Source organism: Cebidichthys violaceus, unplaced genomic scaffold (assembly GCF_023349555.1).
Source record: "Cebidichthys violaceus isolate CVI_PGR_0920_01 unplaced genomic scaffold, fCebVio1.0.p SCAF_19, whole genome shotgun sequence".
Lineage (NCBI taxonomy): Eukaryota > Metazoa > Chordata > Actinopteri > Perciformes > Stichaeidae > Cebidichthys > Cebidichthys violaceus.
The window spans coordinates 11,699,551-11,722,678 of record NW_027176361.1 but is presented as its reverse complement, the minus strand read 5'-3'; the positions used below and the strand labels follow the sequence as shown (position 1 = coordinate 11,722,678).

Here is a 23,128-nt window from a genome sequence, read left to right as displayed (position 1 = left end):
TCCACCACTTACCCCCCCAGGGCCCGCTAATGGAAGAGCCGACATGGGGGAGAGTGAGTTTACTCGCCGGCTGACGGGTCGTCTCTCTCCAGGGTTGGAGAATATGACATTAACCTTGTAATTTATACCGCAGCAGTTTCCCCCTGAGAGCCGTGAGTAACAAAAGTAGCAAACAGAGAAACAAAATAGAATCATGGGAAGTAATTTTATTCCAGGCACTTTATTCTGTTTTGTAAATGCGTCTTTCTCTCTGTCTCAGCACCTGCTGATCCAACATGGCCTCAAAGATGAATGGATCTTAAAGCGCTGGCTTGGCGTTTCAGTGTGTACGATGAAACAGAGCTTTGGCAAAATGATTATTAAATAAGGATTTTATGACGGCTGGTTATGTAGTAGTTTAATACGTTATTAAATAACTACAACAGAAATAGACAGATATGTAAATTAGAATAACTATATTTTACATTTGACTGTATTAAAACACAGTATTGGTGACCATAGAAATAAATATAGTGGTAAAAAAAATTGTCTTAGAAAATATTGGGTGCAACTTTCAGTCTCTTGTGCAGTGCCCTGTGTCCTAATGTAGGCAGTATTAATCGCCCCTGGTACTGTAGCCCAGTGGAGCTGGGGGGGGGGGGGGGCATCAGGGGGGGGGGGGGGGGGGGGGGGGGGGGGGGGGGGAATCATATTTGGGGGGCGGGGTGCCATCCCTTTACACACACCCCTGCATAGCTGTTGTCATTAGTAATGATGATGGCATCAGACGGCATCATGACCATGACATAATCATAACCATGACGTTTCTCTACTATTCTTATACTGGGATTATTAGCCTATTATACTCAATGCATTCTATTTAATAGATGGAATAGGTCCAGTGGTGTTCATTGCATCCTTTCATACAGCCCCATGTCCAGTGCCACTGCAAATAGCAATATAAATAGCAAGCATTATGTATATAATAAGAGTAATTCAAAGTAGTATTGGATTAACTCTCTTGCTGACATTGTTTCTGCTGAACCCTCTCCTCCACAGAGTCATGTCAGTAGGCCTTGTGTGGTTCTAGTCCTGAATCCTCCTCAGCAGCACTCAGTGGACTCATGGGATACATGTGGCTTAAAATGTATTTAATCAAAAGAAAACTCGCTATCATATGATGTTAGGTTTCATAAGTGGCTGACACTGGACCCGATGCTCTTTAATAAGACTTTTTTTTTCGGCAGTAAATTTTCCACTATACTAAGACTAAAAAGCTTTCTGTTTTACTTACACTAAATGAGCGCAATAGACACATTTCTTCAGGACTGGTGTGTTCTATTTACATGAGTCTACTTCATGAACCTGCTTCACAGGGTCGGACTGAAAGGAGTCATTCTTAAATCCACAGGAGCAGAAATGGATCCCCTGCTGTATTAGGAATTAAGAGGGCAATAAATCAATAAACAAGCCTTGTGAGATGTTAGATTTGGCCGCTTGATTTCTCTGCAGGAGCCGACTCTTCCAGTGTCACAGCCTACTTCACATCTGTGGTGAAGTGAAAGGCCGAAGGAGTTGGCTGAGCGAGTCTGAATACATCAATTAGGTTGCATTAGTCCAGCCACCAGCTGATCTCTGTTAAAAACACCTCTTGGCAGGGATCCTCTCGGGCTGGATCTTTGTTCAACACTAGTAGACAAAGGTCTGCCCTGTCGGCTTAGTTTCTCACTGGACATAACAACAACTGGTGGCTTACAGTGTATCGATGAACCAAACCCACCAGTCTCATGTATTCACAGAGGAGTAAAGGACGGGGATTTCTTTGCTTTGTTTTATTGTTTGACAGTGATAACAATCAAAATAAAGTGCTACATTTCATCCATTAAGGCTCAGAACTTACATTAGGAGAAACACACACACACACACACACACACACACACACACACACTGTGTACCTCCGAGCCTCTGATGGTCCATTATGAACAGTTATGAACAGTTATGAACTGAAGGATGCCATATAAAAAGTGTCTCTTTGCTGCCAGTGTTTGTTGAGGTCTCTAATGATTCTTGTTACCGATGTCCAACATGGCTTGCAGCTCCCCGGGCTCGTATCCCAGCAGGCCTTGCAGGTTGCAGACAAAGCGGTAGACGTAGCGTTTGCCGGCCGTCTTGCGGATGATGTTCTTGTCGTAGTAGTATCGCAGACCGCGACTCAGCTTCTCGTAGTTCATCTTGGGTTTGTTCTTCCTCTGACCCCACAGCAGAGCCACCTGGAGACAGAGCTACATGTCAGCTGATAGAGCTACACACCACTCATTACTGCTATATACTGATGATGAACAATAGTTTTAGCTGTGTTTTTCTTAACACTCAATGGCTGAAGGAGGATTTGGGAGTTACTGACTTTGTTAACAAAGAAAGGAGGATGGACTTTGTCTTTAAGTGAAGGCAGCTTTGGTAAGTGAACTGCTTTTGTGTTTTTACATCTGCAGCAGCGTTACTACTGTGTTCATTTGTCTATGGTGTCGTTTTTATGAATAATATGAATGGCTCGTGCTCTAGCGCTGCAGTGTTGCTGGATTGATTTGTCATGCTTTGTTGTCATATACACACTGCGGTGCCTCAGCTGTTTTTTGTTATTGTTCCGGGTTCAGAGGTCACACAGTCTGTTGTCTCCTCTGTGAGCGCAGTCCACCGAAAACATTATATTTCCTACAATTTAAGCTTCTGCATTTTCCAGATGCACTAGTATTATTCAAACGTATTGTTCGGTTCTTTAGCCTCGTACCGAACGGTTTAATATGAATACGTGTATTATTACACCCCTAGAAACAAATAATAACCGTAGCTGTGGCGTCATAATGACTGTAGTAGGACAGCGCTGAAGGCCCAGGTATGAAATGCACGGCCCGCCACTGGATTGCATGGACCAGGTATAGAGGTGAAATACCGCCCCCTATTTGTTTGAAGCATGTAGCCAGATCTCACACATTGCACCTTTAAAGAAACATGCCAAAAGGTATGTTTAGCCTAGCCTAGCTTAGCACAAAAGCTGTAAGCAGAGAGAAATGTTAGCAAGCTGACAGATGAAAAACACATCTGTCAACAACTCCAGAACCAGTTATACTTCCAAGTGTTTCTTGTCAGCTAGTAGTGCACAAACTTTACAACCTCTACACAAGGTTTTGCGATGCAGTACTTGAAAAGTAGCTACTGCAACCCAAACCAGCAGCTAACATCTCCATGTGTTATAATAAACTAGATATAAAGTGAAAAAAATACCTTTTAGAGGTGTTGAAAACGTTTGACAGAGATGGGCTAGCTTCTAGTCTCGTTGTTAAGCAAGGCTTAACATGGCCCATGCTACTTTACATGCCGTATTGCTCAAACCTTCAGGTGTTAAGTACCTCATCAGGGTCCGTCAGCTTGAACTCCCACCCATCTCCTGTCCAGCTGATACACGACTGACAGCTGCGGTCTGTGAGAAGCTCCAGCAGAAACTGCCACAGCTGAATGGGACCACTTCCTATTGAAACACAGTGGGAGGAAGAGTAGATTGAAGACCTGCTGCATAGATTTACAACTGATATAATAAGTCCTTATGAGATATAAAAACGTACCGGTGTATCCGGCAAGGATAGCTGCTGGTATCACGGCTCTGCCCAGATCTGTTTTGTTGCCAACATATTCTCTGAAGCTCTTGTGTGGGAGTGGTAAGGTGAAGACATCCCCAGACGTGGTGTCCCCCATCACCGGCTCTAGATCCTGGAGCGGAGCGGTCCACGATAGAGAGCCCACAATGTCCGAGTCGTCACTGTGAGCTATGTCCACTTCTGAGTCTGTCTCTGTGGGTACAACAGTAGAAACACAGGAAAGAGCAGGTTAAAGAGGATGGATTACAAACCGCTGTGGTTTACAGTCTTCTGGAAATGTTCTTTGAATAGATTCGTGCCATAAACCAATTTTAGTAATCATACAAAATCAAGAGGCTAAAAAGGTTAGAGTGGATCTTTTTTGTCGTTTTATGGACGTCTGGTCCAGTGGATATTGCCATCCTTCCAACACATCTGAATAGTGAAAACAAATTCCAGTTGTTTTTAGTTTGGTTACTTGGACAGAGATAATCTGCAACATCCTAAAAATGCAACATCTGACATACAAATCATCGTACGTTACACATCCAGCAGACATGCTGGCTTTTATTTGGAGTCATGCTTTTGTCCACCTGGTCAATTCAGGTGTGAAACACTCTTTTGTTTTAGCTTTATGCGGGTGTTTAAGTGTTAAATGTTGCACTCTCTTTACCTGTTAGTTGCTTGTTACACACGTGTCAACAAAAAGTTGATTTATTTACAGATTCGGCAAATACCAAACAACGTCATCGTTCAGAATCGTGTTTGTGTCATGAATGTATAAGTCAATGTTCACTCTCTTTTAGCTCTGCTTTGGTCTCTACCAACTACTCAGTAAAGCTTCCGTGATGCCCAGATCTGTTTTGTTGTCTACATATTCTCTGAAGCTCTTGTGTGTGTGTGTGTGTGTGTGTGTGTGTGTGTGTGTGTGTGTGTGTGTGTGTGTGTGTGTGTTATCTGCGGTAACCATATAAGCGCAATGCAGAGCAGCGGCTATCAGCTACAGTGGGGCACACACACCTCCGTTCCCTCCTGTTTCATGCAGCAGAGCAGCAGCGGCCATGTTCCTGCTGGGACCTTCTGTTTTGATCAGATAGTAGTCCTGGTGTTCCACCGTCACAGGGTGCAGAGTGAGAAGGTCCGTCCTCTCACCGGGGTGGTACTGAACATGGTAGCTGTGTTTGTCTGAATGCTCCTCAACATAGTCTGAGCAGCGTTCTGAGGGAACATAGATCATCCACGATAACATCATATCACAATGTAGCAATGACATGTAATTATAGTGCTGGGTATTATGGTAATTACAGCAGCCAGAGGATAAAGAAGACTTTATTACATTATTACCTTTGTTGATTAGAAGCTGGCAGTAAGATGGTATTGTGCAGTCATATTCATTCTCTAAAGAATCTAATTCAAACAGAATAATATTGTGTTATTACTCCATGATCACTGGCAAGGACTAAGAGGAAGATGATAAAGGAAATACTTATATACTATATATAAAGCATATATCCATCTGAGAACATTGTTTAAATGCACACAGTGAATTCTTCTGACTAAAACTGAATTTGAATATAGCGTATATTTTCAAGAAAACTATGAATAAAGTACTTTTTTCAAAGTGGGGTTATTGCTCAAGGAGCAAAGCAATCACAAGGCACATTTGAAGGAAGATGTGAGTGTGAAAGATGTCTTCACCTCTCCTCATGGTCTCCAGATGCTCCCACAGGATCTCTCCTGCGGTGCAGTCGGACATGAGGCCCAGGAAGGCATCTCTCTCCAGGCCACACAGCTCGCTGCCCTGCAGGCCTCTCAGGTCTGAACCCAGGCAGTGGAGCCCAAACTCAGCCTGGCACCAGTCCAGCCAGTAGTTCACCTCCCACTCAGACCACAAGGTGGGATCTGGACATAGGCAAATATAGGAATAAATCTACAGCTCGGGATCTACCACACACAGCTCTATGACCTCCCGTTAGTGGAAGCTGTAGTGATGGATGACATGTGGCTCAGGCTGTACCCTCTGAGAAGTGATGGTTGATTCTCTCCTGGGCAAATCCAGCGAAACTGGCCTTCAGCGCCTGGCTGAGGACCTCCTTACTGGTTGGGGTGAGAGGAGGGACCTCCAGGGTATCCAGCTCTGGGACACCGACACAATATAAGGACCCTCATTTCAATTTCACGCCACCAACTTATTAGACATGCAGAAATAAATGATATTATTTAGAATGTGTCAACAACTATAACTACTTCTTTCCTCATCAATAAATGTTATTATTTTGGGGTTATTAAAGTTTAAAAACTCAAAATACTCACCTCACTGATCAGCTGATCAACATAGGCTCATAATGATGACATGAACACTTTGTGGTATTATTTGTTATATAAAGCTTAAAAAACTATAGGAGGCCTATTCCTGTCCATTGTATTTGTAATTCTTAATATCTTAATAATGCAATAAATCTGCATTCAAGTATACAAGTGTTGACTATTCTACACTGATCTACTATATATACATTCATTATGATGACATATACAGTTTATTAGCTCTGAACCCCAATGTATTAAAGGCTAAGGTAAAGTTCTATAAATCTCCCATTCATTCCCATTGCACCCATAACTCAGTGAGTACATTCAGGGGAGTGGGTTTTTTGAAGTGGGGCTGAATGAGGTACTTCTCCATAGTCAGTATGTCAGACAAGAGTAACAACAGCAACAAAAACATCTTAGACACCTAAAATAATCAATACAATTTAAAGTTTACACTATTTAGAATATTATCACTGTGCAGTAAGACAAAGCCACAGAACACGGGGGGTTCTGGTCCACCGCTGCCTCGTCGGGTTTCTTTGCGTTAATGTGTGACTTTGGCATTTTAACGTTCAAGTTCAAATTCACCAAAGTCACACAATAACTCAAACTACCAATCAACCTACCAGCAACACTAACACTAAGAAGATGGCTGGGATACACACAGACTACATTCACTGGGGAGGGGGGGGGGATCCAATCAGGGGAACGGCAGACAACCACTATAGGCGGGAAAAACACACAAGGGCAGGAAGTGAAGGAGAGGTGAGTAACACAAAATAAAACAGGGAATAATGTTGAATAAACATTAGGAAGGAGCAGGACGTTTTTGTCAAAGGAGTCTGGTGAGGTCAGAGAGGGCTGTCTGACAGCAAGGTGAAGGGGTGAACATATTCTAAATATAGTGTACATTTACAATGATATTGATGTTTTTAGGTGTCTAAAATACATCCAACTATCCCTTTAAGGTCAAAAGGAGTTTTGAAGTCATCTATAAATTCTGTCAAGCAACATCAAAGAGCACATTTTCATTAGGAGATGCTTCTCTAGTTTATTGTATTTATTAGTACAAGTATTTATTTATTTATTTAGAAATACTTCTTCACTCTCGAGGACAAGTGACCCAATCGCATCCGACGATGAAGCCCATGAGATGCGTCTGAAAGCTCTCAAGAAATCTAGCAAGTTGACATTGGGTTCAATATTTTTGTCAAACTCTATTCATATAGAGTTTTAAACTGCCTGTGGATGACATGTGCATGCGTATAAACAGGTATTAAGAGATTAACAACACAGTGTGAGGATTTGGACATCATCAGAAAATATGATTCAAGTCCAGTATGAATCATTTATCATCTGTTTACGCACCAGATGCTTCATAGGAGAAGCTATTGTTAAATAATCCAATAATTAACAATAAAATATCCAGCTGCTCACAACTACATTACAGTGTATCCTGAACCATCCATGTACTGCTTATTAAAAAACTTAATAGGGTGGTTTAAGTAAGTTGTTGCCATAACGTCTAATAAGAGCAGATGGGAACGAACAAGAAATGCATCAGAACCGATTTGAAGTTGACTGAAGATTGAGATGAAAATAATTGTCTTACCGTAAGCACTGCAGTCCATCCCAGAGTGTGAGGAATTAGGGGATCAGGTGGAGGAAACTGAGACCACAAAGGGGGGAATGGGGCTTTAATATGATGGATGGGAGGGGAGGAGGGGACCGCTTGTGATGGACAACTGTCAATCATGTGGGTGTGGGAGGGGCAGGAGGAACAGGTCTGAGGCCAAGTGTGGAATCACATAATCCATGAAGTCACATGAGCAGAAGAATACGACAGGACGCTCGTTATTAAAGAAACCCTTCTGAACTCAAGGTCCACAAACTACTTCATCACATCTTGTGGAGTTCCTCAGGCCACAAGATGTTAAAGCTCTCAAAGAAATGTAGTAAGTGGCCCTTGAGTTAAGATGTTTTTCTGTCAAAGCTGTAAAATAGGTTGATGGTGTAGCTTCATTAACTTCATTTACTAACTTCTTGAGGACTTTCTTTGGTTTACATAACCCAACATAGTGTTGTTCCATCACAGCACGTTCTTCTCATGGATGTTCCAACCGTGTGAATCTCTACTGGAGCTTTCTACCAAAAGACGTTCACTGATGTGCTGTTCTGATGATGGTGACTGTCCAACATCCACGGTGGGTGTTTATGTGACATCTTAGGACTATGATTCACATCATATTTTATCAGACCGTTCAGTCATCCCTCTTTTTCTGTATATTTCTCTTAGACCTCTTTTCCAAGGCCAAATGAACAAAACAATACAAAAACAGAGACAGTTACCAAAAGAGTCATTTGCCAAGTAATAAGCAATTGTCTTAACTTCACTCATTGTATTTCTGCACAATAATACAATATATGCCTTTGATCTGAGATAGTGATTGCAAAATGAACTGTATACTTCAATTGTTAAAAACCATACAGGACCTACATCACCCTCTGCTGGTGGTCAGTAGATAGTGTATCAAAACCTTTAACTGTGCAATGGATTTCTGCTTGTTCACTGCTCTCAGGTGTGTTGTCCTGGACTTCATCTTTCAGCCAACGGTGATATTTACCTCACCGTGCTTCACGGGACAGAAGACTACCATCAGTCAGAGCGTGAAGAAGCGTTGAGACAGCTAGAGTCGACGTCCCACGAAAGCTGTTGCAGAATAATCGGGTCAACTAACATCTAAAGCCACAGCGCAGGCCCTGTGGCGCAGGTCTTGTGCAGGCCTTATGGTGCAGGTCTTATGGCGCAGGTCTTATGGACCAGGCCTTATGGCGCAGGCCTTGTGGCGCAGGTCTTGTGGCGCAGACCGTATGGTGCAGGTCTTATGGACCAGGCCTTATGGCGCAGGCCTTGTGGCGCAGCTCTTGTGGCGCAGACCGTATGGTGCAGGTCTTATGGACCAGGCCTTATGGCGCAGGCCTTGTGGCGCAGCTCTTGTGGCGCAGACCGTATGGTGCAGGTCTTATGGACCAGGCCTTATGGTGCAGACCTTGTGGTGCAGGCCTTATAGCGCAGGTCTTGTGGTGCAGGTCTTGTGCAAGGCCTTATGGCGCAGGTCTTGTGGTGCAGGTCTTGTGGCGCAGGTCTTATGGCGCAGGTCTTGTGCAGGCCTTATGGCGCAGGTCTTGTGGCGCAGGCCTTGTGGTGCAGGCCTTATGGCGCAGGTCTTATGGACCAGGCCTTGTGGTGCAGGTCTTGTGGCACAGATCTTGTGGTCCAGGCATAGTTTGAACATGGATCCGAGAGGCCCACATCATCTCCAGTATTCATTTTCATTTTGGGGTTAACTTTACATGGACAACTTTGTGTCTGTGCTTCACTACAGAGGTGACTGAAACATCTGAGGTATTGATGTAGTTTTGTCATTTATTGACAAAAAAAAAGAAAAGAAAAGAAAAAAAAAGAAAAGCACTGGCTGAGCGTGAAATGTAAGGTTCAGCGTAGTGAGCAGTTCCTTCTGCAGCCTCTGCAGGCAGCACCAGTCAGGCAGACAGTAGCTGAAGCAGGACAGAATGCCGTTACAGTACATCGATCGAGCGGATAGCCACAGTGTCATGGACTCATGGATGCTAAACGCACGCACACACACACACACACACACACAACTACAATACAGAATAAACACATCTTCTAAAGGTTAATTCAGTCCCGTTGGGTTTGTAGGCAGAGAAGGCTTTGTCATCTTCTAACACAGGTCACTTTTATGAAGAGAGTACAGCAGAATGAGACACAAACATGCTGAGGACATCGCAGCTAAATTGATGGGTCAATACATCTGCATCACAGGGCTCCCCTGACCTCCACTGCTAATAACACACACACACACACACATAAATGGATATACGCACATAACACCATGAAACACTAACCGGGCAGTCGGAGAGTTTTGTAATACGGAACATTAATTAAAAGTTATTCTACGGTATATATATATATATATTGAGACAAGGCTTCCCTCGGACACAGTCCAGTCACAGGGCCGCTACGAGGCCGCGGTGCAGGGTAGCCACCGAGCGTCCCGTCTCTCTTCCATGGAAGACGTAGGCTGGTTCAGGACCAGAACAGTGCTAAAGGTTTTATCGGTGTGTTTCGATGGGTTTTGGGAGCCACACAGGGAAATGCAGTTTGAATTGTGGTTGGAATCGCTGTTAAGTTAAAGATATATAGTCTCTACTTTTGTTACAGCGCTCAAAAGATTTTCCTCTCAGCTCCTAGTTGATGTTTTGACTTTGAATTTCCAAACTCCAGCGGAGAGGAAACTTTGGAAAACAGGACTAGTGGGCGCTATAACAAAATAAGGAAGTATGTCTTCTTCACGATTCAAAAAGGTGAAATCTAGGCCAACAGCTGAAACGCTGACATGGAGGTTTTTACCCAGCAGAGAATGCATATGAACACTACTGCAACATGAACTGGAGCTAATAGAGGTGGTATAGGGATTAATGAAGTAAAGAAATAATGCCACACTACACAGTGAAGAAGCTACAGGTTGTTGGTTTTTTTTTTCCCTCCAGTGCTTGGACCACATGGTGAGCTACAGTGAGGTGGTTTTAGCGAGGATCGTCAGGAGCGGGGATCTTCTCCAAGCTGGGCTCCATGCCCCAGATCTCCCTGGCATACTGGGAAATGGTGCGGTCACTGGAGAATTTACCACAGCCAGCGATGTTGTGGATCACCATCTTGGTCCACTCTTTAGGGTCCTTTAGGGAGAGGAGGAGGAGGAGGAGGAGGAGTGAAGGGGTTACATTGTAAAATAAGATAACACTTTATTAATACCTAAAAAGAAAACTATATTAGCAGTATTGTACAGTAAAATATAGTACTGTATACTGACTTTGAATAAATCTAGGCTACATACAATATAAAATACAGTATAGTACCATAACAAAACAGTACACAAAGGGACAGTATCAAATAGTAAAGGAAAATATATTACAGTAACATTTTTCATATCTGATATGGAAATAAAAGTCATCGTGCTGTATTTCACTGCCGGACAAATGACTTGTGTCTTGCTCACCTTGTAGAGTGCGCTGACTTTCTCTTGACATTTGATGTAGGCCTCGTAGTCCGCAAACACCTTGAACCTGCAGCACAGACGTACAGCTCACGACAGTTCTACTGTAAATCAATACAATCGTTTGGGACGTTAATGCTCCAAGCAAACCGGATAGCTTCACACCGGTGTCTTACGGCGTTAAAAGTGTAACAGCCTCACTGTTTTCACAGCGATACACTGATGACACTGTGGACATAAAGGCAGGCTGTGTGTCAGCAGGGCCTCGGTGCTGCTTGCTCAGCGTCAGCAGTGTGCTCTAACCTGTCGTGGTGCATCAGCATGTTGACGAGGTCTTTGAAGAGGTCGGGCTGGCTGGGGCTGAAGAGGCCTCCGGATATCTGGTCCATTGCCTTCTTCAGCTCAGGGATACGGTTGTAGTACGACGCGGCGTCATAGCTAGAGGACAAAAAGACATTCAACAAAAACACACGGGACATTATGAGACAATGGACCCCTGGACACAGACATGCATAAGATCCTACCACCTCTTCTACAGAGGAGCAGGACACACAGACTTTATAGTTGTTCAGCCTTTTTGTTGTTGTTTTGTGTCGCTTTGATGTCGTTACGCATCTTCCTATGGTTGTGTCTCTTTGTGATTGTTTGGGTGTTTTTGTGGTTATTTTTGGTGGTTGTTTTGCCCCTTTTTTAGGAGTCGTTTTGTGTCTCTTTGTAGTTGTTGAGTCTCTGTTGTCATTTTGAATCCATTTGTGTTTGTTTGCACCTTTTTGCAGTAGTTTTGTGTCTCTTTGTAGTCGTTTTGTGTCTCTTTGTAGTTGTTTTGTCTCTCTTTATAGTCGTTCTGTCTCTTTGAAGTCGCTTTGTGACTCTTTTTAGTCACTTTGTGTCTCTTTGGGGTTGTAGGGCCTCTCTTTGTAGTCATTTTCAGTCTTTGTAGTTGTTTTGCCCCTTTTTAGAGTCGTTATGAGCTGCTTTGTGTCATCTCTTTATAGTTGTTTTGGTGTCTTTGTAGTCTTTTTGTGTCTCTTTGAGTGACATTTTAAAAGAGAAGGCGAGGGGGAGGTCCAACACTTTGGGGCCCTGGGCCCGGTTCAGTAATTCATTCATGAACATACATTGTAACAGGTATGCAACAGGGTGACCGTGGCTAAGTGGAGAGCAGGGCTGCCTTTCAATCAGAGGGTCGTCGGTTCGATCCTGCTCCGCTAGTCTCATGTCAATGTGTCCTTGAGCAAGACACTTAACCCCAAAACTGCTCCCGTAGCTGCGTCTACGGATACTGAATTGTAAGTCGCTTTGGATAAAAGCGTCTGCTAAATGACTGTAATGTAATGTAATAATACGGAACATAAGTGATTTTGATCCAAAAATGATTTATACATTTTAATTATAACTCTCCGTTGTGACTCTCACCCCTTCTTGTCCATAGCCTTCACGTCGGGCACCCTCATGCCGAAGATGAAGAGGTTCTCCTCTCCAGCTTCCTCCGCCATTTCCACGTTGGCTCCATCCATGGTGCCGATGGTGAGGGCTCCGTTCAGCATGAACTTCATGTTCCCGGTGCCAGAGGCCTCAGTACCTGCTGTGGAGATCTGCTCCGACAGGTCAGATGCAGGAATGACTGCGGACAAGAGATTCAGAATTCCAGTTTTTCTCTCTAACCAGGTTCATTTACATACACAAGTCTCCAAGCCCTTAATATGTTACCAAAAAGGTCAGTTTACAAATGATAAATGACTAATTTGTGAATAAGATTACACATTAACAGAATGCGTTACCCTTCTCAGCCAGAGTGACCCGGTAGTTCTCCAGGTAGATGACTTTGAGGCGATCTCCCACCACGGGGTCATTATTGACAATGTCTCCGATTGATGTGATCAGCTTGATGATCATCTTGGCGGTGTGATAACCTGGAGCCGCCTGAAAACACAGACACAGTTCTTTACCGATTGAATTTGATTGGGATAAACTCTAAATCAGTACAAAATAAGAGATCTATCTATCTATCTATCTATCTATCTATCTATCTATCTATAAATATAAATATATATAATAATAATAATCAACATAACCACACAAGACTGAATTTATGACAGGAATCACAAAAAAGACTCATTTTAAAATTTTGTAAAAATATTAGCAGTTGTGCAAACTTGGTACAATAACTAGCTAAATGGAAAGAGCACAGAAAACAAGCACATGGCAGTGTTCTGTCTCGACATAGAAGAACTAAGGGAACAGCCGCTCACCTTTCCTCCGATCATGATGGTCCTGGGGGTCCATGACTTGTTGGGTTCCTTCTTGATTCCTGATCAAAACAAACAAAGTTTTTGCCTTCACTCTGAATCCATAATTATTTTCTAAGAAGCTGCCAGGAAAAGAAAAAAAAAAAAAAAGCACCCACGGTTGTACAGCGTGATGATGTGCAGGCAGTTGAGCAGCTGCCTCTTGTACTCATGGATCCTCTTCACCTGGACATCAAACATGGAGTTGGGGTTGATCTTCACCTTGTAGTGCTCCTCGAGGTGGGCAGCAAACTTCATCTTGTTCTCCTAAAAGTTGAGGTCGTACAGAGGGATGTGATTAGAAACAAAAACAGGAAAAGGACGGGAGAATCATCACTTTTAAAAAGTATTTTAAGCTCTCACTTGTTTGACTTTGGCAACATCCCGAATGAAGGAGTCATCGTCCACGAAGTCCAGAAGGTTCTTCAGCTGGTCCAGGTCACGGATGTAGTCCTCACCAATCCTCTAAACCAAACGATTACCACATCAGCACATTTGGGACAAGTAGATCTGCTTTGGATGTCAGTCAGCTAATATTGTGGGCTAACGGGGCTGTCCTCTCCCTTCTCTGCATTCAGTCTGTATGAACAAGAGCAAACACACCTCTGCGATGACCTCAGCCAGGCCAGGGTTGCACATGACCAGCCAGCGCCTGGGTGTGATGCCGTTGGTCTTGTTCTGAAACTTTTCAGGGTCTGCTTCGTAGAAATCCTTGAACCTGAGGAGGAGAGGAGCAACAACAGAGGAGGACCTTAAGTTCTTCAGCTAGTTCTTGAAGAGTCGGGTCAAACACAAACACGGCCCGAGGCTTCTACAGAAACGCTTCACTAGCAGGAGCCGGAAAAGAGATGAGGGTGAACTGGTTTCCCTACACGGTGTCTTTGATGATTTCGGAGTGGATGCGGGCCACTCCGTTGACAGCATGAGATCCCACGATGCACAGGTGGGCCATGTTGATTTTCTTGTCGCCCCCTTCCTCGATCAGGGACATTCGGCGCAGGCGGTCAAGATCTCCGGGGAAAAGCTTGGCGATGCGCTGGAGGGGTGAAGAAGAGAGAGACATGTGGAGGAGCAATGAAGTCTCTCTGCTATGCTCCACTGGCACAGCGATTACCGCTGATCGTGCAGATAGAATAAGCAATAATAAGTAGTGCAGAACTCTCATACAGGGAGCGCAGAGAGAGAAGCCTTGGCTCTTAATATAGGCAACATGGCAAACAAGAATCTTTAGAAAAATCATCTAAATGCCTAAAATGCTCATAAATCTACGTCCAGCTCCCTCCTACCTCCAGGTGCCTCCTGTTGATCTCGTAGATGATCTCCAGGTGACGAGGCAGCAGGTTTTGGAAGAGGTCGACGGGCCAGCGCTCCAGGGCTTCAGGCAGGACGGTGTGGTTGGTGTAAGCACAGGTACGAACCACGATGTCCCAGGCCTGGACACAGAGAGGACGGGACCAGAGACAGCTGGGTTAGAGACATCGGACATGATCACACGTACTCACATCGTTCTCAGACAACTACTAGGACTTTTGATGTAGCATTAAATTCATTACATTCCAGAGGATGAACCCCATTTCTTTTGAACAATAAACTTGTGTTGAAATCATAGAAATAAAACCAAAAGGAACCTCACTCTCAGATTTAAAAAAAAAACAAATAATCAGTCATCATTTTCTGAGTGAGATCCTGTGTTCATACAAAATGGGTCGCGTCTCGATGGTTACCCTAGATCTGAGAAAACATCCCTGATGTTAGAAGTTTACTTCACTACATTCTGTCACAGTGTGGGTCATCGTCTCTGCAGCGTTGAAGGATGCAGAGAGACAGCAGCACGAGCGACCACAGGACAATTCAGTTAAATTACAGTTCTAGCTGGGTCGATCCAGCGGCTCCACAGAGTGCAGTCACCGGCTCTCAGGCCTTCTGACGGCTCTCTGTTTGAAGCACACTGAGGCCTGCGTGTTGCTGCACTGCTGGAACGCCACATACCTTCCCCCAAGTGAGTTTCTCGACGTCCACCAGGATCCTCATCAGCTCGGGGATGGCCATAGCAGGATGGGTGTCGTTCAGCTGGATGGCCACCTGCAGACAGGGAGAAAGAAACCAGCGCGGTGCTTTAAAGAGCAAAGGCAGACATCCAGCAGAACACTGCATCAAGGCTGCACTACTGCACTCTGATGTAAAGATCAGAATGTGAATGCAATGAACAAGGAGAGCAGTTCACACACACCACTAAATACATTAAGAGGAATAGTTATGGTCTCATACGGTGGATCTCTCACCTTGTCCGGCAGCGTAGAAAGGTCGAGTCGCACAAACTCGGTGGAGCCAAACTTGGAGGCTTTGAATCGCCGGATGATGTCCTGAAGAGTCGCCGCTACGACGAAGTACTCCTGCTTCAGACGCAGCTCCTTCCCTTCAAAGAACTGACGAACAAAGACACCATGAAAAACTCTTTTACAATACATTTATATTCTAGGAAATGTTGTTCTGGAGAAAGAAATTGTCTGAGTAGTCGAGTTAAAGCTCCATTTTTTTTGAAGCCACGTCGGTGAAATGGTCCTCTACAACAAGCTGAAGACACATCATCCAAAATATTCCCAATTTTAAAAAAGACATTACGGTAAATTTAAGGTTTAACTCAACCGATAACATGAAGAACCACATAAAGTGGTCTAGTTACAACGATGAGTCCACTCACATTGTCGTTGGGGTAGAGGACCCTGGAGATGTTCTCAGCCAGGTTTCGGTCCAGCACGGCTTGAATGTAGCCGCCGACATTAACTGTTGGACATCGTTTACATTCATAGTTAGTAGCTGCTGATCCGTTTACGCGATATTAATGATGATTACTCAGCAGTGCAGATGACAACACTCACAGTCCTTGAGGTTAAAGTCACAGGGGGCCTTAGCAGACCACAGCCTCATGGTGTTGACGATGTTGTTTCTGTAGCCGGGGACTGGGGTGTCATAAGGAAGAGCCAGAACCACCTGAATCCAAGATAAAATATATATATTTAATACGCTGGTTATTGTTCCATTAGTCTCTGTTTAAATGTATTCTTGCCCTGCTGTTACTTAGCAGTTTGTTTCTTATAACTGATGACTATAAATGTAGATTATTTGAACCCTTTAGTAGAAGTAAGATGCTGCCCCCTATCTGTATGGAGTATGTTGGCAGATATGACACGCTGCACCTTTAATGTGCTAGAGACCATCGCATATGTTAAATGTCCAGCTCACTGCATAGTGTGGTCACTATTCTTAAACTACCAAATGTAAAAGAATTGTTGTTTTTTGTTTATACCCAGGAAGGATAATTATTGTTCTTCATCATCATCATCATCATCATCATCATCATCATCATCATCATCATATTTATTAATGATTGTATTAAATCTGGCCAAAGTATCTCATCGGTCCCATAGTAAATATGTAATCAGATAGCATAATATTACACGAGAGGTGAATAGCAATGCCTTAATAAAAGGTCAGTTCTGGAGTGTGTTCCTATACTGACCTGCGTGTCGACCCACTTCACTCCTTCATCCGTGTGCTCCACTCGTCCGTAGAAGTGGACTGGGCGCATGTACTCAGGGCGAGCCTTCTCCCAGGGGTTCCCGTAGCGCAGCCAGTCGTCAGCTTCCTCCACCTGTGGAAACACCGTGCTGGGGTGTTGATCTGATGAGCTCATGAACATACGGCACACTAACGGCTGCCATTTCTTATGGTACAAAACTATTTCTTAGGCTCCTTCCAACAAAATGTGTCTGGGGTAAAGATGGTCATTTAAAAAAAAGGTTCTTTCACAGTCAACTTCTCAGCCTTAACTGTAGTGTGACGTTTTGTAGACTACCATCACCGATGTGTGTCGGTCTAATTAAATCCAAAGCATTTCTTGCACTCAATCTTTGGGTAAAGAGTGCAGCTCCTCTACTGTGGGGTCCTGTTTGGGTTTTATCTCTCACTGCATGGACACAGCTGAAAAAGAGGAAGTTCAGAGGACTTCCTCTTTTCTGTTGAAAAAATATGAAAGTGACATTCTGATATGGAGGATACAAGCTTCCATTCTAACAAATAAATAAATCACTCAATAAATAAATACATTAAATTATTAAGAAAGTTGTGAAATGCGCAGGTTAATTTGAAAATAAATACATATGCACATTATAATAGGGAAACAAATGCATATATAAAAGTTAGAAAATAAATTACAAAATAAATTAATAAAAAATTAAAAAAAATGTTAAATAAATAATTAGTATTTATTTCTTTGCATATTTATATATTTTCAAATTACCCTGCATATTTATTTGATGGAGGCTCTTATTTATACATTTATTATTAAATTTATGTATTTGTTTTTATAATGGCAGCTTTCGTCCTCCATATCCTGAAGAAAAGTTCAGCTTAAAACTGAAACCTGTGTAGAAATGAGCATCCAGGTAGAGTGAGGTCTAACATGAGCAGTGAGGATACGTTTGACTTCAGCTTGTTTACGGTACATGAACACCATCAGGGGAACCTACCTGCCAGCCCTCGACTATCTTCTGATTGAAGATGCCGAACTCGTAGCGGATGCCGTATCCATAAGCAGCCAGACCCAGAGAGGCCATGGAGTCCAGGAAGCAAGCTGTGAAACAACATGAGGGGGGGGGTGTGTAACTGTTTGAGACAATGCTAAACATCACTGTCTGTCAGCAGCCAATCAGGAGGCAGCAAGAACTCACCGGCCAGGCGACCCAGACCACCATTTCCTAGACCAGCATCTTCCTCCATGTCCTGCAGCTCCTCCATGTCCAGACCCAGCTGAAGGAGGACACATCAACATTCGGTCACTGCTGTAAATATGTCCATCGGTCCTCCACATTACCTGGAGCGGACATTAGACCGGTCCTCGTCTTTCCTTTATGCACCCTGCAGCCATCGCTGCTACTCACAGCCATAGCATGTCACTTTGTTTATCATTCATTTCCATGATGACATCATCAGGGTTATGTATTTCAGCTTGGGCTTTGACAGATCACCGGAGTAACCCTTTAAAGCACTCGAGTACCAAGACTTTGGCATAGGACATGTTGGTTGTGTCTGACAGTCGCTACATGTATACAGCCATAAGTATGAGGACATACGGTATGGGGCCTCTCAGGTCCAGTTAAGGGGAAATATTAAGACTACAGGATATAATAATTCAGACTACAGTGTTCTTCTGACTCTGTTAACAGCTGGTTTGGCTCGTTCCTGTTTCAACATGACAATGCCTCCGTCTCATAGACCGCATATAAGAAGTCGTCTTGATGTCAACCATTGTTTGTGGACTGCAGTTTTCAAGCCTTGACTTTGGCATTTTGTCTGCAGCCTTCTTGGATTTTGGCCGTCGCCATCTTGTTTTTTTGCAAACAGTGAACGGAAGTGACCATAATTGGACTGCGGAGTGAGACTGTGGTAGAGATGCCGTATACGGCTCTGGTAGCGACCTGTCAATCACAAGGTAGCCCCGCCCTAAATCATCCCCTGCTTTATGGTCTGTTTGACTCTAAATGGAGCATAATGTACTAAATGAACATCATGCTGTATTGAAGAAGACTAGAAACTAGAGATTGAGACCATAAACTCATGTTTACAATGTTTACTGAGGGAATAAATCAAGAGAGAAGTAGAGTCATTTTAGACTAGACTTCTATACAACCAGAGGAGTCGCCCCCTGATGGACACTACAGAGAATGCAGCTTTAAGACACTTCGGCATCGGCTTCACTTTCGCCTGCCTGGAACACCGACTCACTCTTGAGTCCGAACGGGAGCAAATCCGTGCTGCCAGGTCGCAACATCAGGTGGGAAACTGGAACCAGAAATGTGGAGGCGTGATGTTTGGGTGTCCATGCACTTTTGTTCAGGTGTCCAATTACTTTTGGGCCGTCTAGTTCAATATCATTTTTTAACCCCTGCCTCACCTGGTACGTGGCTTCATCGCAGGCGTTCTCCAAGGCCAGGTTGACCATGGTGTTCTGCAAAGTGCGACCCATGTAAAACTCCAGGGAGAGGTAGTAGACGCGCTGCAGGAAAACAGAGAAAAGCAACCTGTGAACGCCAGGCTTCATTACATTTACTCCCAAAATTACTTTAAATACATATCTAAAAACCAGACTGATATATTCACCTTTCCATCTGAAATTTGACAGGATGAAAGAAAAGCACTAAATAGAGCACTACACATTCTCAGGATACTAATAATAAAACACACGTGACCCATTGTGTGTCCCTCATGTCCCCTGCAACATTATCAGCAATGGAACACAACAGCTGCTGTCAGAACTATTACTGGCAGCTCCTCCAACAATATCTCCCTCTTCACAGAGAATCAAACCAGGAGCCACTCAGCGTCTCCTCACAGCTCTGTGAAAGGTAACACACACACACACACACACACACACACACACACACACACACACACACACACACACACACACACACACACACACACACACACACACACACACACACACACACACACACACACACACACACACACACACACAGCATTTCTGGCAGTGTGTCATGTGACATTTGTGATCCTGCCGCTGACCGATGGTGGGGGGCGGATAAAGAATGCATACATAAGAGAAATAGTATGTGACAAAGGCATCCGGTGGTCCGTATAAATAGGAGAGGGAGGGTCTGTGCTTCTGCTGCCAAAGGTTACACTGACTTCACAGGATGTATGTCGCCATTAAAGAAACCAGAGAGTCGAGCGCTGACGGACAGTCAGCTCTTACTGCTGTGAAACTCGGACTCCAGGCAGACATGATGAAACTCTCATTAAAATGCCGCCTTGTTCCAGTCCATCTCGCAGTACTTCCTGACTCTCAGCTCAAAGCCCATTGGCTCCTACTGATATCCATTTTCAAAAACAGTTCACCAATATATCCTTTAATTTTTCTTCAACTCAGTCATTCTGTAAAACAGGTGGTCACTGCAGTTACTCAAAACGGGAGGAAACGGTGCATTTCTTGGGGACTACTTTAAACGGCGGATTAATCCACATTTAGTGCTCTAGTGAGTATTTGGATTGGTGATGGGAAATGCGGCTTTTTTTAAAAGGGAGCTTCATCTGATGGTTCCGATCCTTTTCCAGAGCTGTTCAAAAAGAAAGGCCTGTTGGTCTTTTATTGATTGATTTTATTTTCAAGTCATAGGCAACAGCGCCACAATACATACATTTTCCCATGAGCAGTAGCCTAGCTGCTCTCACCAGATGAAGCTTTTTCTCTGCGCCAGTCAACAAGCGGTTCTGCTCCTCTGCCTGTTTGTCTGCTTCTGTGTCTGTGGTTGTGATTAAGTGTCTGTGATTAAGTGTCTGTGATTAAGTGTCTGTGGTTGTGATTAAGTGTCTGTGGTTGTGATTAAGTGTCTGTGGTTGTGTGTCTGTGATTGTGTGTCTATGGTGGCACTGCAGATCTAAGGGCAGGCAGTGAATTGTGGGCACAACGGTAAAAAGAACAGCTCTCATTTACGACTCGGTTCCCTTCATTTGTACCAAAGAAACGTTCAAAAGATCCGGGTCGGTCACGAACGTCACATCACTCATTTGTGGCAGCAGGACGGTGTATGTGGGATTGAGTCAAAATCAACTACGGCGTGTGATGAAGTAGTGAGGCTCATTGATGAGGTCTTCTTCCTCGGTCATCAGTGAGCCTCACTACTGTGTGTTCTTCCTCTTAAAGTCTCCTTAACTTCCTGTAGCAGGTTGTGTCTACCTTTATGATGTTCATGCAGAGCATCATATTCAGCCATATTTCAAATCGTTAGGATGTCCACAGGAATGTAAAATAAGTTCTGTGAAGCAACCTGGCTGCACGAGCTGAGGACGTGACTGTGGACCAGCCAGAGGTCCAGCAGAGCGGGGTGAGTGGTGTAAGCCAGACGCTCGCCCTCCATCAGATCCCTGACTGCCATCGCACAGTGCAGCAGACTGTGAGGGGGCTTTGCATTATTTATTAAACCGGAGATGGCCCTTTAAATCCTCTACAGAGCCTCCTGTTCCAGTAACACGGGAGCGCTGAGTGCTGGCTATAAATGTGTTGATCCAAGGTTTTTGGAAAGTAGCAATATTCATGTGACTTTTTTTTTTTTTTTTTTGGACTGTGTGGCCATTTTGAGATGCGCAGTGTGTGGTGGGGTGGTGGTGGTGGATGGATGTGGATGGAGGGCGTTACGTTATACTGTACATATTTCAACAACCAGTTGATTCTCATAATCGCACACAGTGTCAGCGCAGGATGAGTCCAGTATTTGGACACATTTGAAAGCAACGTCCTGAACGGCGCGCAGCAGATCAGATCAAGGTTACCGAGGCAGATGCAGCTGCACGCGCAGAACATTATGTAACAGGCAGCTCTGATGGAGGAAACGTCAGTGTGGAAAGAACTCCACGCGCTCAAGCTCGCACACTTTAACTCGGTTTCAATGCACAATACGTGTTTAGACAAAGCAGCCGGAACATTACTATAAATGGATATAAACAGCAAAAAGCAGCCAAAGAGCGCGCGCGCGCGCACACTACACGCATACATACACACATGCACGCGCGAGGCCATTAGTTGCGATCGCTGCAGCATCCCCTCCCACTGCTCCCCGGTCAGCCGTGTGTGTACGTGCGGGACTGCGGCATCGTTCCGCTGCTTACTTTGGGGTCTTTCTCATAATAGTGCTGCTGCGTCCGGATCCAGCGGCCAACCAGGTAGTCCCGGACCGTGTTGGCCAGGGCGAAGTAGTAGTCCCGTTTGGTGGCCACATTTCGGTCTTTCACCAGGGTGAAGTGGAGGTGCCTGTTGAAATTAGTTTTCAGGTCCGAGACGTTTTCCACCCCGGCCAGGCCCCGAACCGAGATCTGCTTCCTCTTGTCCTGGTCTGTCAGCGGCTTGGCCATGCTTGCTAGCAGTTTGCGTCTAGTTTTGCTGAATGTCACGTTAAATGTCACCCGGCAGCCAGCTCACTTCTCTTCCGTGTCTCCTCTGAACAGACAGCCGGTGGGATGTGACGGTCCAGCCTACTATATATGTGTCACGTACTCACATCAAGAGGGACCGAAGAAAACAAGCCTTTTCCGGTCCACAGTTTCAAAATAAAACACCGAATTTGGGTCAGCTAACGAGCACGCGTTGGATTTGCAAGTGCGTCACACGGCATATTGTAACATGTTTCCCACCATTGAAAGAAGCTAAGCGGAGTAACGTTAGTTTGTGCTTAAGTTTTTGCTATATCCAGCTAAAACAATCCACAGGAGCCACGGGTTACATTGTTTCCCAAAAAATATTTAGCCACTTAGAAAGTCTGCTGAAAAGAATCGATAAACATTGCTTTTATTTTGAAGTAAAAAATGGTTAATTTCCGGTCTTAATCTGCTTACTTTGCTAAAACTCAGCATCCTTGAGGATTGTAATCGGAATCCTGCAGTAACTGTTCTTACAACCTCTTCCCTCTGAGGTCAGAAGATGTCGGACAGGAAGTGTACTTTACTGAAGTGACATACGGAGCTAATGACAGCTATAGAAGCAACATGATAGTCTTCATGCTATTTGTGTTTAAATTAAATGTGACTATTGACCAAGTGAAAGTAGAAAAATAACTTGGGAAAGGAGTCAGAAATGTCTTTGATCTTGAAAACTAGTTTATCAGGGGGAAAAATCGTATTCAAAGTGAATTTACTATCATTTTTCAGGGGATTCAAACAAGATAAAAAGTCTTCAAGTGAATTACCCAACCGTCTGATTTACACAAAGAAATAGTAACTCAAAGTCCACTTATTAGCTTTTTCTGGGGCTTTCAACCACATCTCACAGACT

At 44.1% G+C, this 23,128-nt stretch overlaps 2 protein-coding genes across 2 annotated transcripts; both read right to left on the bottom strand.

The window, feature by feature from the left end:
* Window positions 1-1,997: 1,997 nt before the first annotated feature.
* LOC137874850 (protein c-ets-1-B-like) lies at window positions 1,998-7,549 on the bottom strand. The gene is made up of 7 exons (XM_068713817.1): window positions 7,531-7,549; window positions 5,629-5,748; window positions 5,310-5,513; window positions 4,632-4,829; window positions 3,600-3,824; window positions 3,387-3,505; window positions 1,998-2,249 (listed from the first exon to the last, which is right to left on the bottom strand). Exons 1-7 carry the CDS (start codon window positions 7,547-7,549, stop codon window positions 2,037-2,039), a joined length of 1,098 nt encoding a protein of 365 aa, XP_068569918.1. The 3' UTR covers window positions 1,998-2,036.
* Window positions 7,550-9,325: 1,776 nt separating this feature from the next.
* Window positions 9,326-22,333, bottom strand: LOC137874758 (glycogen phosphorylase, muscle form). The gene is made up of 20 exons (XM_068713688.1): window positions 21,970-22,333; window positions 19,238-19,339; window positions 18,015-18,093; window positions 17,814-17,917; window positions 16,805-16,936; window positions 16,164-16,275; window positions 15,986-16,068; window positions 15,567-15,710; window positions 15,274-15,366; window positions 14,571-14,717; window positions 14,157-14,320; window positions 13,888-14,002; window positions 13,648-13,749; window positions 13,404-13,551; window positions 13,249-13,307; window positions 12,778-12,919; window positions 12,413-12,620; window positions 11,300-11,434; window positions 11,000-11,066; window positions 9,326-10,679 (listed from the first exon to the last, which is right to left on the bottom strand). The coding sequence occupies exons 1-20, from the start codon at window positions 22,210-22,212 to the stop codon at window positions 10,530-10,532; spliced, it is 2,529 nt and encodes an 842-aa protein (XP_068569789.1). The 5' UTR covers window positions 22,213-22,333; the 3' UTR covers window positions 9,326-10,529.
* Window positions 22,334-23,128: the final 795 nt, after the last annotated feature.